The sequence below is a fragment of the Pelmatolapia mariae genome, linkage group LG9 (assembly GCF_036321145.2).
Source record: "Pelmatolapia mariae isolate MD_Pm_ZW linkage group LG9, Pm_UMD_F_2, whole genome shotgun sequence".
Taxonomy (NCBI): Eukaryota; Metazoa; Chordata; class Actinopteri; order Cichliformes; family Cichlidae; genus Pelmatolapia; species Pelmatolapia mariae.
In genome coordinates, this window is record NC_086235.1 from 1,563,210 (window position 1) to 1,579,203 (window position 15,994).

At 42.7% G+C, this 15,994-nt stretch overlaps 2 protein-coding genes across 6 annotated transcripts in view; both read left to right on the forward strand.

Moving 5' to 3' along the window:
* The window catches only part of LOC134634091 (serine/threonine-protein kinase Nek7-like), a 214,400-nt gene that overhangs the window by 98,672 nt on the left and 99,734 nt on the right, over nucleotides 1–15,994 (forward strand). The gene's annotated exons all lie outside the window — the stretch shown is intronic.
* Nucleotides 1–15,994, forward strand: part of LOC134634088 (NACHT, LRR and PYD domains-containing protein 12-like) — a 245,424-nt gene that overhangs the window by 5,650 nt on the left and 223,780 nt on the right. For 2 of the 4 annotated variants that reach the window (XM_063483151.1, XM_063483153.1), the window contains exons 5-6: nucleotides 10,169–10,342; nucleotides 14,865–15,041. In XM_063483151.1, the coding sequence (XP_063339221.1) occupies nucleotides 10,169–10,342; nucleotides 14,865–15,041 (351 nt within the window). The remainder of the gene's footprint in view (nucleotides 1–10,168; nucleotides 10,343–14,864; nucleotides 15,042–15,994) is intronic. The other 2 variants (XM_065471633.1, XM_063483150.1) reach the window with 1 other exon arrangement.

Sequence of the window (15,994 nt, forward strand, 5' to 3'; positions counted from 1 at the left end):
TACAACTGCTCAGTGCACCCTCTGAGGCCCAAATTTGAACACTTTTATGAAACTTGTTGCAGTAAACTCATACTTGTACCTGAGATGTGAAAGAGCTGAGTGGGTTGAAGGGCCTGGGGGATAGAGGTCAACCAGTCAGAAAGCAGAAAGACAGTTGCTTTCTCTCCCTAGGCTCGCTGGTTTCCTTCAGCTCTTTGATTACATCAGTTCTGTAATTTCACTAGCTGGGCCCACGTCCTCATTTTAAGCTTGACAGCGTTTTAGTAGGTAAAAGTGAATGCTTTGACATGAATTGAGCTGCGGTTTGGGGAAGGCCTCGAAGGGGACTGGCGATGGCTCCTGGGCCTTGCAGATCCCCAAAGAAGGCATCCCCTGAAAATGGTAATAACTGTGCGTTACGAGGGTCGACGACCTCAGCGAGAATAATTCGATTTTCAATTCAACTTATTTTAATGGCCCCAAACCATGGTGACAGATGCCTCGAGACCCTACGATGATGTCTAGAGAAAAAACCCAATAATCGTATGACCCTCTATGAGCAAGCGCTTTGGCGACCGTGGGAAGGAAAAACTCCCTTTTAATAGGAAGAAACCTCCAGCAGAACCAGGCTCAGGGAGGGGTAGCCATCTGCTGCAACCATTGAGGATTCCATGGAGTGGAGTGGATCAGCTTGGACAATTAGGAAGGAATGGCAGGAGAAGAGGTCAAAGGAAATTGAGAACAACGGAAATCTTGATAGGGGAATGAGGGGAACCCTTGATCAGGTACTGACATGGCTCAACTTTGAACTGAAGCACTGACAGAGAAGTATGATGGATTTTGAGATTTGATGTGAGGCTTGGAGGTTCATAAGGCTTGAGTGAGCTTGTCTTTGAGTAGAAGATGGAGAGGGGGTGCTTAGCTGTTTAATTACTTCAGATAAGGTAGTGATAACTACTGTGCTTATTTCTGAAATGAACAGAAGTGACAGCAGCAGTTTGGGAAGGGTTGAAAAATGGAAAGACTGATTAGAGGAAAGTCACCTTCTATAATAATAACCCCCAAAATCGTCAGAGAGCAGAGGGCGAGTCCACTGAACTTCGTGAGAGATGATGAGCTGTTTAGACGTAGTCAGAACCGTGAGTCGGCTTAGGGAGCGGTCTCAAATGATTGTGTCGAGGGTGGATGCTAGATATTGCTTGCGAAAGCACGTGAGAAGTGAACGGATGCCATGAAGAATTATGCACACCGCGCAGTTTTGATTTCTTAAAAGGAGCGATAGAGGACAGAACCTCGCATCCTAGTGCCACGAAGGTTTGTCAGTGCTTTGCGAAGGCAGGAAAGATGGCAGAGAAACTGGTATCTTGGTGCTGGAACAGTTTGCTGCTACATCTTGTGGAAGACTGGACGAAACGGAGAAACTGGCATCCTGGTGAAATAGGGCTGTTCGATATAACGATATATATCGGATGACGATAGAAAAACGTCTATCGTTTCATTTTACGCTATCGTTTGTTTCGTGGTGTCGCAAAATAAACTGTTTATGGCAATATTTTTTCATCATTTTGATGGTCACTGTAGTGGTTATATTAATTTCTTAAAGTTCTCTCTTTCTCTTATATTTAATATAACCACACTACGGACGGACAAGCGCTTGTTTTTTATGCGTTTTCGTTAGCAACAACGACGGTAAAACCACGGCGTGTCCGTTTGTTTATTTTCCACATAAACCTTTCACAATAAAGCTCAAGATCCTGTTGAGGCTTTTCAAAATAAAACGAGTCACGTGAAAGATGAAGAGTATTTACGGATGAGAAGCAAAAAAGAGCCGCCAGGTGCTAAAAAATAAACCTTAGACTCAAACGTTAGAACAGACTTTTCTCCGCAGCATGCTGTGTAATAAATACTTACAAAGAAAACAGTGGCCGTTACAACTTATGTCTAAAAATGTATAGTTCCATGCATCAGCTAAAACACTCGACTCCAGGTACACGACGCCCAGCTGGAAACACTTCACGCAAGTCGAGATGCCCGAGATTCACAGAATTTACAGGAAATGTTACATTTTTGTAATTTATATCGTTATATCGACGATAGATTTCTTAATATCGGGATATGAGATTTTTGTCATATCGCACAGCCCTATGGTGAAAGTAATGTTTTGTTTTTTTTGCGAGTGATTGATGGCAGAAGCTGCCATTCCAGTAACGGAAAGGTAAGCTGCTTGGGGAAAGGAACCTGGCATCTCGGTGCAAAGAACATTTTCTGCATTTGCAAATAAGGAATAGAGATAGAGAACCTAGTGTTTTGGTGCTGAAAGGAACATCTGCTGCTTAGCATATGAGGGCTAGATGTGGAGAAGCTGGCGTCCCAGCGGTAGAAGGATTCACTGCTGCTTTTGCTGTGATAAATGCAGAGAAACTGGCAACTCTATATTAGAAAGCTTGCTGCTGAGTATGCGAATGAGGGATAAAGAAGAACCAGGCAACTCGGTGCCAAGGCTTGCTACTGTATTTGCAAAGGAGGGATAGAGGAAGAAAAGCTGGCATCCCGGTGCCAAAGCTTGCTACTGTATTTGCAAAGGAGGGATAGAGGAAGAGAAGCTGGCATCCCGGTGCCAACGCTGCTACTGCATTTGCATAGGGGCATGGAGAAAGAGAAGCCGAGTAGAACCTAGCTTGCTACTGTATTAGCATAGGAGGGGAAGAGAAGGAGGCATCCCGGTGCCAAAGCTTGCTACTGTATTGCATAGGGGGGATAGAGGAAGAGAACCTGCCATCCCGGTGCCAAAAGCATGCTGCTGCATTTTGCCAATATGGGATGCGGGAAAGGGAAACTGGCGACTCGTTCGTAGAAAAGCTTGCTGGTGCGACTGGATATGAGGGAACGACCTAGCATCCTGGTACTGCGAAAGCGTGTTGCTAAATTTTGCGAAGGATGGATGGAGAGAAGGGAAACTGGCAAGGCGTGGGTAGAAGGCTTGCGACTGCTTTGTAAATAAGGGATAAAGGAAAAACCTGGCAACCCAGTGCCTTCTTTTTTTTTTCCATGCAGAGAAACTGGCTGTTTTGCAAATGAGAAATGAGAACTTGGTATCAGGGCTAGAAGGACTCATGCTGCTTGTTGCTATGATGGATGCAGAGAAACTGGCAGTTCAGTAGTAGGGAAGCTAGATGCTACATTGCAAATGGGGGATGAAGTAAAACCTGGCAACCCGGTGCTGTTTAATTTAATTAATTAATAATGGATTGCATTTATATAGCACTTTTTGAGACCCTCAAAGTGCTTTACAATTCCTGGCAACTCGGTGTCGATGTTTGCTGCAGAGTTTAGAAGAGGAGGGATGAGTGGCTGAGAATCTGGAAACTCTGTGGCAAAGCATGCTGCATTCGCTACGGAGGGGTGGAGTACTGGCAACTCTGTGCCTTTTTTCTTTTTTTCCTTTTTTTTTTAAGCTTTGCTGAGAACCTGGCAACCCGATGGTCAAAAAACTTGCTGCTGCCTTTGCAAATGAGGATAAAGGAACCTGGCAACTCGGTGCCGAGGTTAGCTGCAGAATTTGCGAAGGAGGGATGAGTGGCTGGGAACCTGGCAACTCGGTGCCGAGGTTTGCTGCAGAATTTTGTGAAGGAGGAAAGAGGCTGGGAACCTGGCAACTCTGTACTGCATTTGCTACGGAGGAAAACAGAACTGGCAACTCAGTGCCTTTTTTGTTTTTCTTTTTTTTGCTTGCATCTTCGCTGAGAAACTGGGAGTTTGGTGGTAGGAAGCTTGCTGCTGTGTTTGCGAATGGTGGATAGGGAAGAACCAGGCATCCCAGTGCCGACTTGCTTGAGCATTTAATGAAAGGAGGGATAGAAAACATCAGGGCGATGGAGGCGTGGTCCTGCTCCTGAAATTCCGATACATAATCTCCAATAAAGAGGAAATGGAGTCAGAAACAGAAATCGGTCATTCCTCATTAGGAGAAGCAGCAGGAATGAGAGTGAACCCATGTCCTGCTGTGAAAAAACTGAAGTTTTTATTTCTAACTGAAACCTGGCAGCGTGATGGTGACTATACATCCCTCATCGAACTTTGTCCGAGTGGGTATTCCTTCATCAGCCAGCCTCGGATGTCCGGTGGCGGTGGAGGTCTTGCTGCGGTGTTTGGACACCAGTTTCACTGTCGTTCAGTAATGGTCGGACACTTTTCATCGTTTGAACTACAGCTGGTTAGAGTTGGAAATAAAGATCCGCTTTATTGTGCTGTGGTGTATTGTCCACCTGGCATCAATAGCCTGTTTTTAAAGGATTTTAGTGACTTCTTATCCTCCACTGTCCAGACTGGCTATAGTCGGGGATTTTAATATACACATTGATGATGACTCTGACCACTTTGCCAGAGGTTTTCTTAGCCTCATGGACTCTTTCCATTTTACACAGCATGTGTCTGGTCCCACACACACTAAAGGACACACTTTGGACCTCGTTTTTACTTTAGGTTTGAACATTGATTTTATTTGTTCTGAGGACATTTTTATTTCGGACCGTCACTGTATTCTATTAATTTGTCTTTCCATCTGTCCATCTCTCCTGTTCGTTATGTGGTTAGCTCTCGCATCATAAATTCCTCTACTGCTGTTAAATTTTTGGATGCTTTTAAGTTATTTTTACCTCCTTATAACGATGTTGATTTACTAACAAATCTTTTTAATAACTCTTGTCTCTCTATTTTAGACAATATTTGTAAAGTTGAGCGACTATGGAAGAAAACCCGTTTACACTTTCATCTCCTTCACTTAAAGGACCTTTTAGTTGCATTTAACATTTCAGTTCGTGATGCGAGGGGTGCCTATTTCTCAGATCTAGTATCAAAGAGCAGAGGTAACCCCAAGGTACTTTTTGACACCATTAGTGATATTGTTGCTCCTGCTCCACCTGCTGTTTCAATTACCTCGAATGAAGATTGTGAAAATTTTCTTTCTTTCTTTGTTGAAAAAGTTAGTAATGTCAGGAACAATATCCCTCCTTCTGTGTCTCTCTTGTCTGCTCCAACCCCACCTAGGCCTGTTATTTTAGAAAGGTTTTTACCTGTGTCCTTACCTGAGCTGGTCAAATTAGTTAATTCGATGAGAGCATCCTCCTGCTCTCTTGATATTTTACCTGGATCTTTGTTTAAAAATGTCTTTCAGTCTATCGGTCCCTGTGTGCTTACAGTTATCAATACTTCATTGATTTCTGGTCAGGTCCCTGTTTATTGTAAGAATGCTGTCATTCACCCACTGTTACAAAACCCTAAGCTTGATGCTTCTCTTCTTAGCAGCTACAGACCAATTTCAAAATTACCATTCATTGCTAAGATTTTAGAAAAGGTTGTTGCTAAGCAGCTTATAGCTGCTCTGGATGAATAAAGCATTCTGGATAAATTCCAGTCTGGTTTTCGTAGACCACACTCTACTGAAACTGTACTTATTAGAGTCTCCAGTGACATCCTGATGAATTATGATGCAGGAGAATGCTCTGTCCTGCTGATGTTGGACCCGACCTCTGCCTTTGATACTGTTGACCATCACATTTTGCTAGATAGGCTGAGACATTGGGTGGGTATATCAGGGTCTGCTTTGGACTGGTTGGCATCTTATCTGTGTGATCTATCTTTTTATGTGGCTAATTCTAAATACAGGTCCTCTTCTACTTCTCTTGAATATGGTGTGCCACAGGGCTCTGTTTTGGGGCCTTTATTGTTTTTGCTGTATATACTCCCTCTTCAGTACTTATTGAGCACTTTTAAAGATATTTCTTATCACTGCTATGCATTTGATATTCAGTTGTATATCTCCTTCAAGCCCCGAGATGTTTTCAAACTACAGATTTTGCATAGGTGCTTAGATTCCATTAGGGGAAGGATGGCTGATAACTTTCTTCAGCTAAATGAGGAGAAAACTGAAGTCCTTGTTTGTGCTCCCAAAAAATTTGTACCTATGGTTATGGAAAACTTAGGCCCTCTCGCTACATTTGCCAAACCTTCTGTCAGGAACCTTGGTGTAACTTTTGACTCAGCTCTGACTTTGGACACTCATGCTAATTTATTGGTTCGCTCCTGTTTTTATCATTTAAAAAATATTGCTAAGCTGAGTCCCATTGTTTCACGCTCAGAACTAGAAATGGTCATCCATGCATTTGTCTCATCTCGTTTGGATTATTTTAATTCTTTGTTCACTTGTTTAAGTAAAGCCTCTGTGGATTATTTGCAAGTTGTTCAGAATGCTGCTGCAAAACTTCTGAGCAAATCTTCTAAATACTCTCACGTTACATTCCTGCTGATCCAGTTGCACTGGCTCCCCATAAAATTCAGAATCCATTTCAAGATTTTGACTTTGACATTCGGGGCTCTGCATGGCCAAGCACCAACCTATATCAGAGATCTTTTACATCAGTACATCCCAGCAGGTCCCTGAGGTCATGTCATGTGATCAGGGCTTGCTGGTCGTCCAACATACGAGGCTGAAAACGAAAGGCGATAGAGTGTTTGTAACTGTGGCCCCCAGACTCTGGAACTCCCTTCCTTTAAGCCTGAGATCTGTGGACTTAGTGGTTTCATTTAAAAAACAGCTAAAAACCCATCTTTTTAAACTTCCTTTTGGCTGATTTCTGTTTTTCTGTTTTAGCTTTTCTGTGAAGCACTTTGTGATTTTTGTCCTGAAAGGTGCTATACAAATAAAATTTTACTTTACTTTACATCAGCGTTAGCTCACATATTTGACACATGTTCAGTCCAGATGTCAGCAGTGTCTTTTCACTCAGTTTGTCACACTGTTGGCAGTAAGAGAGCACAGTTGGAGGGGGCGCTCGTGTACACTGATGGAGTAGGATGCACTCTTCTCAGCTCCGCACTTTTCCTCCTATTTTCCAACAATTAACGCAACACCCTGCTTCTTTACTTAACTACTCAACAGCACCACTGCTCTGCATCGACTACGATAAAGACTGGACAACATGCCGCCTAAAAAAGACGCAATACACTGCCAGAAAGCAGTAGCTGAAAACTCTGCCAGCACCGACGCGATATTAGCAGCTATCGCTAGCCTAAAAACGTCTATGGAGACCCGCCTTGACACAGTTGAGTCAACTCTGTCTAAGCTCCAGGCAGATATCCGGTCATCCGAACAGCATCTAGATGTTATCGATGAGTCGCTTACTACAATGGACGGCCGTGTTTGTATGCTTGAAGGAACTAATGGCGGCCACCGACAACCTGCGTGACAAGTTAGGCCAGATGGAGGCGCGCTTGCGTCGGGCCAACATCAGGATTGTGGGAGTGAAGGAAGGTGCTAAGGGTGGTAAGCCAGTGGACTTTGTTTCATCTCTGCTGCTGGATGTGTTGGGGAAAGACAACTTTATTAACTTTATAAAGGTGGAGAGGGCACACCGCACCCTTAGACCAAAACCAACGTGCGGCACGTCCTGCGTCTGGCACGCCAACGTGCACCGTTGAACTGCGATGGAGAGAGACTGTCCATCTTCCGACTACATTGCGGAGGTCGTTGCGCAGCGTATGGCCTTCAATACGGTCAGGAAAAAGCTTTGCGCTTCCAGAGCGACGTGTAGTCTGCGCTACCCGGCCCAGCTTCAGGTAGTTCACAACAACGTCACCAACACGTTCAAGTCTCCCGCTGAAGCTGAACGGTTTGCGGACTCACTGTTATCGTGACCTGGTAATATATTTGTTCATGCTGTTGATGCGGCTGTATTGTTGAACATTCTCACTCTTCTCTTCCTATAGTGAGAGTCGCGATTCGTTCAGTCATCTTTTAAATGCATCCGTGGTGATGGTTTTCTATCTTTCTTTTTTTTTTTTTTTGTAGTTGTTGCTACGACGTCTTGAAACTTTTCTCTATCGTGAAGTACTGAGAACGTTTATATTACAATTTTGGACATAAATAAGTTATTTTATATGCTGGCGTCTTTTTTTTTACCCATTCAGTCGATTTATGGGTGTAACTATTGTTTTGATTAATCAAAAGTCAATCAGTCTGGTGCGGAGCTGCTGGATCCGAAGTTTGTTTTTTTCTCTCTTTCTTTTTTGTGTTTTTTTGTGCTCCTCTTCCCGGCAGTCCCCTTAATGCACGCTGGGATGGGCCGCAGTGGTTCTTATTCTTTTTTGCGGCCTTTTTCTTTTTGGGGGGTGTGGTTCTGTGTTCTTGTTGTTTATTTTGTTTAACTGTTGTTATGCCAGTCCTTTGTATTATTTTTCACCAGTCCATATGTCATATCACCTCACATTTAGATGCGGGGTAACAGTGCTATTGGATTAGGAACATGTCGTTTGACTTTTACATCCTGGAATTGCAAGGGCTTAGGCAGAGCTTTGCAATGTGGGAAGGTTATGTCACATTTGAAGCATTTATCTTCTGACATAATTTTTCTTCAGGAAACTCATATTTACTCCAATGAACAGAGACGTTTAAGAGCAAATTGGGTGTCGCAGGTCTACCAGTCCACTTTCACATCTAAGGCCAGAGGTGTTGCTATACTTATACGGAAAACCACTCCATTTATATTTGAATCCGTTGTTACTGATCTGGGTGGGAGATTTATTTTAGTCTCTGGGTCCATTAACTCTTTTCCACTGGTTTTGTTAAATATTTATCCCCCTAATTTTGACTGTCCTGATTTCTTTTCCAAAATATTTGACCTAATTTCTGATTATAACATGTCTAATATAATAATTGGTGGCGATTTTAACTGCTGTTTTGATCCTGTTTTGGATAGATCATCTACAAAAATAGCCCACACTACTAGATCCATGGCAGTTCTGAACAAACTGGTAAAATCACACAACATGGTAGACGTTTGGAGGATCCAAATGATAGGCAATATTCCTTTTTTTCACCTGTACATTGTAGCTTTACCAGAATAGATTGCTTTGTTACAGATTCTAGACTATTACCCAGTATTATCAGCTCTGCTTATCATCAAATCTTGATTTCTGACCATGCCCCACTTTCCATGAAAATAGATTTTAATTTACAGCCTCGAATTTTCAATTGGAAATTTAATTCTACCCTTCTGTCAGACAAAACTTTTTCCACTTATGTTTCTACTGAGATTTCAGATTTCTTAAAACACAACGACAACGGTGAGGTCTCTGACTCCACTCTTTGGCAATCATTTAAGGCAGTATTGCGTGGCAAGATCATCTCCTTTCAAACATTTTTGAAAAAGACTAGATTAATTCGTCTGTCCCAAATTGAGTCTGAATTATCAACATTAGAGGAGGCACTTCGCCAATCTAATACTGAGGACATATCTAATGCTATTCTAAAACTAAAACTTGAATACAATCATATTTTGGGAACCCAAGTCGGAAGCGATATTATTAAACTGAAACAAAGACACTTGGAGTTGGGAGATAAACCCCATAAATTACTTGCCAGACAATTAAAAGATTAGCTATGGATCCTCTGGCCATTGCAGTTAGAAGCAGCTCTGATATTGTAGGTATATCCTGTGCTCTCTTTGCCTCCCCTGCTTCATCTCATTAACAAATTTGGACAACTCTCTGGTTTCACAATTAACTGGGACAAGTCCATTTTTTATGCCACTGGCACACAAACACAAATTGTATGGTTGCAAGAAAATCAAACCTGCCTGAAATACTGGTCGCCCCTCGTGAGGGTACTGCACTGTTGAAGGAGTGCCACAAGCCGATTTAATGGCTGATTAGGACCCACACCCGCTTTCACACCTTGGCTCATGTGATTAGGTAGAGGATCATCAGGGGGTCCTTTGTCCCCATTTGGGGGGGAAACTCCCACTAGGTTTAAATCTGGGACTCTCCACCACTGATCCTTAGAACTGAAGAAGCTTCTCGGATGAGAGGTGAAACGTCTTCAAGCAACTCAAGAAGTCCAGACGCTTTTCTTTCTAAGCTCCTTAGCCCAACTTAAGTGTGATGCCATCTTCCCGCTTTCATCTGCAGATTAAAGCAAAGCAAAGCTTCTCATTAAAAGTCTACAGGTCTGAGAGAACATGAATCATTGTGTCATGTCAAACACAGTAAGAAGAGCTGAAGCACAAATGTGAAGAGCAGATGTTAATCCAATTATGACCTCAATCTGTTTTGTCTTGATATAAATTCATTCTGTGTTTATAATGCAGATTTTCTGCTTTTATAATAACACATTTTATATTTTCTATAATCACAGACTGACTCGGTGTCGACTATCAGAGTCTCACTGGGAAGTTGTGGCCTCAGCCCTGAAGTCCAACCCCTCCCATCTGACAGAGCTGGACATGAGTGGAAACAAGCTGCAGGATTCAGCAGTGAAGCTTCTGTGTGCTGGACTGGAGAGTCCAAACTGTCGACTGGAGACTCTGAGGTGAGTTCACTGACTGCGGCTGTTGTTGTTTTTCTATATTTCAGATCTTTGATTGATGTTTGAAACTTTCTTTAGTTCCTAAATGTTCAGGATGTGTCTGAAGACAAACATGAAGAAGTTTGAGTGCTTTCAGAAATGTTGTGTCTTTCCAAACGACTGAACAACAGTTTTTTCTTTTGGCTCCAAATAGAAGTGACAGACTTGAGCAGGGTTCATTTAATGGCTGACAGAAGTGGAGTGGTGACGGGGAGATGTTTGACAGGACAGTTTTTCAGCCTCCACAGGTTCATGTTGTGCTCCATCAGTCAGTGAAGATGAAGTCAGTACTGATGAGGCTGTAGAGTGTGTGAGGGATGTGAATGAGGCTGTTGAAGATCTGATGATAGCAGATTAAAAACAGGCTGCAGAGACTTTGAGCTTGTGTGGAAACAGGGAGAAAAGAAAGACATGAATGTCAAAGCTAATAAAGGTGAAGTTAGGAGCTGTGATGATGTTCATGTATCAGAAGCTGATATGGCTGCTACAGAGATGACCCCCACAGCTGCTGTGGTGAGGTGTGTGTTAAAGCAGAGGAACACAGAGCAGCCGGACACAGGCCCAAACATGACAACAAAGCAGATTCAGGCTCTGTGAGAGGATTTCAAACAGAACCTGGAGAAGAGAAAGGACTCTGTTGGACTGACTACAGCAAAAAAGCAGCTGAGACCAGTCCAAGTGTTTCCATGGAGCCCAGTCTAACATTCATTTATACACTAACGTACAGAAGTGAACGGGAAAATGAATCCATAGTTTCAAATGTAGAAATAGTTCTCAGTTCATTTACAGAGTTTAATACAGTTCATGAGGAAATGTTCAAAACAGCAGCTGAGAAGAAATCTGCTTCACAAAGTTGGAACCAATTCCAATAGTTTGTGATGCACTTGAACGCAGCGTGAGCAGTTCACTGCCTAACCCCACAGAGACTGTCAGTCTGGACTTTTCTTTCTTTCTATTGGCTGTCAGTGAGATTTCAGAGCAACCAGAGACTGTGGGTCTGTGTATTAAGTTTAATTCATGTGCAGTTGTTGAAGTTGTAGAATGAGAAATGGCAGTTTGGGGTATTTCCTGCTTTCATTGTCCTGCTTGTGCTGATGAAAATGTTTATTGACGTGTGAATTCATTCTTCAACGCTCGATTCTCCCTGAACAACCTGAAAACTTTTCTTATTTTTGTGTAACACAATTCAACACACTGAAGCATCGACTTGTTCCATTATCAACTATGAAAACAAGAAAAGGAGACAGCTGGCCTTCAAAGTAAAAGCTGCTCCTTTTGAAACGTGTTGGTGGTAAAATGTAAGAAGAGCTGACACACATAAATGATCTACGTGCCTAAATATTAAAGACAGTTGATATATTTGTGTGAGTGTTGCACAGCTGATGCGCCTGTTGGAGTGTTCTGAGTGTTGTGATTCAGGTGTAGATGTAATAATGTACATATAGCAGAGTTTCCTGTTTCAGATCAGCTGATCAGAGTCAGGTCAATCAGCTCTGAGCATGCTCAGTCTGAGTTATGGAGCCTCAATACTGTGATTCACCATGGCAATGAGTAAATAAAGAACAGAGGCTCCGTGTGAATCCAGATGAGCAGGAATATGAATAATGACAGCTCATGTTTGTGTGAAAGTGATGGAAGCAAATTAGTGTGTGATGTTCTTTCAGTGTTGCACTTTGTAGACGCTCCCTGAGCCTCACAGCCAGCTGCACATAGAGACCAGTGTTGTTAGTCCAGGTCAGAAGATGACTTGTTGGAATGAAAATGAGCTTGTAGTTTGTCTGCTTTAATATTGTTACTGGGAAAAGGTGTTGTTGGACAAATATGTCCATTTCTTTCACACTTGACCTTTAAAAGTGAAGCCATGTGGTTCCTTGAATGAAAATCACGACTTTTCAAGTCTTTTTCCTGTTTTTATGATAAATGTACGACTTTAATGTGAAACATTCAGAGTTTTTTCTCTTGTTGTGTTTGTTTGAAGCTGCTTTCTGTTGGCTTCAGCTGTTTGGAGTTTCCATTTTCTAAACTTCTACATTCTGAACCTTCTTCAGCTCTGAACAGATGATGAAACACTGAATGATTTCAAGCTCACACTTTGTCTAATAAATAGGGGTGGGACTAAATTTAAAAAAATAATCTTGGTAATTAGAGGCTTTGTAATTCACTAATCTTGATCAATCACACTTAATCGCACAAGAAAATTTGCCCCAAAGAGCAAATGTTGTTGTGGGTTTTTTTTTTATTTAAAAAGGTTTTAGTGGGTGACAGAATGAAAAAAGGGCTACATGGACATGTATATTGTAAACTCAAGCTCTTTTAATTTCTGGGGGGGAAAAAAGCATTTAAACTGCATTTAAATTCAAAACAGAGAAACAAAAAAAAATATCCCTTGCCAAAATTGGGCAGACTCAAATGCTTGCGGGCCAGGACACACAGCTGTGTGTGGGTCCCTGCTCGTCTGGACCACCACTGCAGCGGGCAGTCTGTCTCTGATAGTAGATTCTGATTTTAACCATGTAAAGCACTTTGTGCTACATTTTTTTTTTTGTATGAAAAGTGCTTTATAAATAAAGATTGATTGATTGATTGATTTGTACAAACTCAGGGCCCTGTTACACAGGTCTTCCTCCTCTGAATCTGTAACCCATTTTCTAAGCCCCTATCTTCTACCACTGATAGTGATAGTGATACTGATAGTCTACAGTCTAAAGCAATCCATTTGCGAAAAAAATTGTAAGTTTGTCCGATCTTGACTTACTAATTTTGGGCCTGAAGCCGACCATTTCATCAAGTTTGGGCTGCCAACACCTTTTGTTGGCACTCAGACTGCTGGCGCTAACAGCTCCTACAATTTCTATGCTCTCTGCAACATGTTTTGCATTTAGATGGTACAGTATGTCTAAGGAGCTTGGAAAGAAAAGCGTCTGGACTTCTTTAGGTTGCTTGAAGATGTTTCACCTCTGCATCTTCTCAGCTTCTTCAGTTCAAGGGTCAAATGATGGAGAGTCCCAGATTTAAACCCAGTGGGAGTATCCCCCCAAAGAGGGACAAAAGGACCCCCTGATGATCCTCTACCTAATCACATGAGCCAAGGTGTGAAAATGGGTGTGGGTCACAATCAGCCAGGGTTTCAGGTGAGCTCATTGTGAAACCTGGCCCCACCCTATCATGTGATTTCCTGAGGTCAGATGGCCCAGGATGTGAGTGGGCATTAAGGCGTCTGGGAAGGAATCTCAAAACTGTACAGCATACACCACATTGTTAAGTTTGTGTTTTGGAGTTTTGTCTTTCGGGTGAACCAGTTTCTGTCTGAGTGTGTTGCTGAGTCTGAAGTACACCGGTATGTTGTGTTTGGAGAAAACTCTCCTGAGTTTCTCTGATACACCGGCTACATAGGGGATGACAATGTTGTTGCGTCTGTCTTTCTTATCCTCCCTCGCTGGTGTCTGATCTTCTTTTCTGTGCATCTTTGCTGACTTTATAAACGCCCAATTAGGATAACCGCATGTTTTAAGTGCTTCCTTTAAATGTGTGTGTTCCTTCTTTTTCCCTTCAGGCTTAGAGGGAACATGTTCTGCCCGGTGGTGTAGGGTCACAAACTCCAAGTTTGTGTTCCAGAGGGTGATGGGAGTCAAAGAGGAGGTACTGGTCTGTGTGTGTGGGCTTCCAGTAAACTTCGGTGTTGAGGTTGCCATTCTCTTCAATGTGCACAGCGCAGTCCGGGAAAGGCAAACTGTCTGCCATCTATAATCCAGTTTTGAGATTCCTTCCCAGACGCCTTAATGTCCACTCACACCCTGGGCCATCTGACCTCAGGAAATCACATGATAGGGTGGAGCTAGGTTTCACAATGTGCTTACCCGAAACCCTGGCTGATTGTGACCCACACCCTTTTTCACACCTTGGCTCATGTGATTAGGTAGATGATCATCAGGGGGTCCTTTTGTCCCTCTTTGGGGGTATACTCCCACGGGGTTTAAATCTGGGACTCTCCACCATTTGACCCTTGAACCGAAGAAGCTTCTCGGATGAGAGGTGAAACGTCTTCAAGCAACTTAAAGAAGTCCAGACGCTTTTCTTTCCAAACTCCTTAGACTACGATGACCTGGATGACTGAGAAGCTTCACATACATGGTACAGTAAGGTTGAAGAGCTTTGGTGGTATGCAAACTCCTTTTTGTACAGTTTGCACAAAACCACTCTTTTATCAAGCATTCTGTCGGGTAGTCTTTTGAAATGAAATTTGCCTCCGATCAGTCCTAGCAATGAACTTTCTTCAATGTTTTTAGCTCTGATGTGTGCATCAGTATAATGAGTATACCAGGAAATTGTGCATTGAGAAAAGTTCCCCTTTGCGTGGAATGCAAAGTGCGATTGAATGTATTAAACTTTTTTTAATGCATTTTTTTGTTTTGAATGATTTAATCGCAATTAATGTATTTAATTCCCACCCCTACTAATAAACTTACATCTTTCATTCTTTACACAGATTGAAGGGCTGCAGTTTCTCACAGATCAGCTGTGATTATCTGGCAGCAGCGGTGAAGTCCAACCCCTCGTATCCAAGAGAGCTGGACCTGAGTGGAAATTACAAGCTGCAGGATTCAGGGGTGAAGCAGCTGTGTGTTCTTCTGGAGAATCCACGATGTCGATTTGAAACTCTCAGGTCAGTCACCGTGTTTTAGTTGTGCTGAGAGGAGTATGATGCGAAAGTTGTGCTGACACTAAACTGCAGACATCAGGCTGATGTCATACTGATCCATGCTGAGGATCTTCATGGTAAAGTCTGTTTTCTTCTTCTCTGGTTTAGACTGCAGCAGATCAATGTTCACATTTCAAACAGTGATATTCAAATATGGCCCGCGGCCCACATGAGGCCTTCCACAGGGTGCTGACTGGCCTGCCGAGCTTTCCTAAGTATCAGACACAACAATGAATAATCCAGAGCTGACTCACTTTAGCAGGTTAAAGGTCACGGCACACAGCAATCTGTGAAACAGAAACAGTTTGGACCAGAAATTATTGCAGATTTACAAACTAAGACCACATGACATGCTCTGTAATGCTAGCTGTTCAGGTATGGGTGTGCTAATGGCTGTGAGGCTCCGTGGCTGCAGGTACTGAAGAAGAAAAAAGAGAGAAGTTTAGCTCCAGAGAGGACCTGTGTCTGTGTGGGCGGGGCATCGGCAGCTCCGCCCACACAGTGACAGTGAAGCAGGTGAAGAGTAATAAATAAAGACTTTAACAGCAGACAGGATTTGATAAGCTGATGTACAAACATGTAGAATGATGGTGGCAGCTACAGAAACAGGTCCATACAGACTGAAGCGTGTCTCCTTTGCATCTTCCATATTTGATACTGAGAGTTTCCAGAAGAGCAAACATCAAACACGCCTCCAAACATGTGACGAGTCAGACTGACATCATTTCTACAGAGACCAGTGTGAGCTCTCAGCAGGTCACTTCAATAAGAAGGACAAACAGTGCAGCAGGAATGACTCAACCCACTAACAGTCTGATATCCCCGTGTTCCTGTTGTTCTACAGCATCATCATTAATGCTGCTCCACCACCATCACTGCAGCTGACCAATCAGCTTCTGTCACATCATGTGACGCTC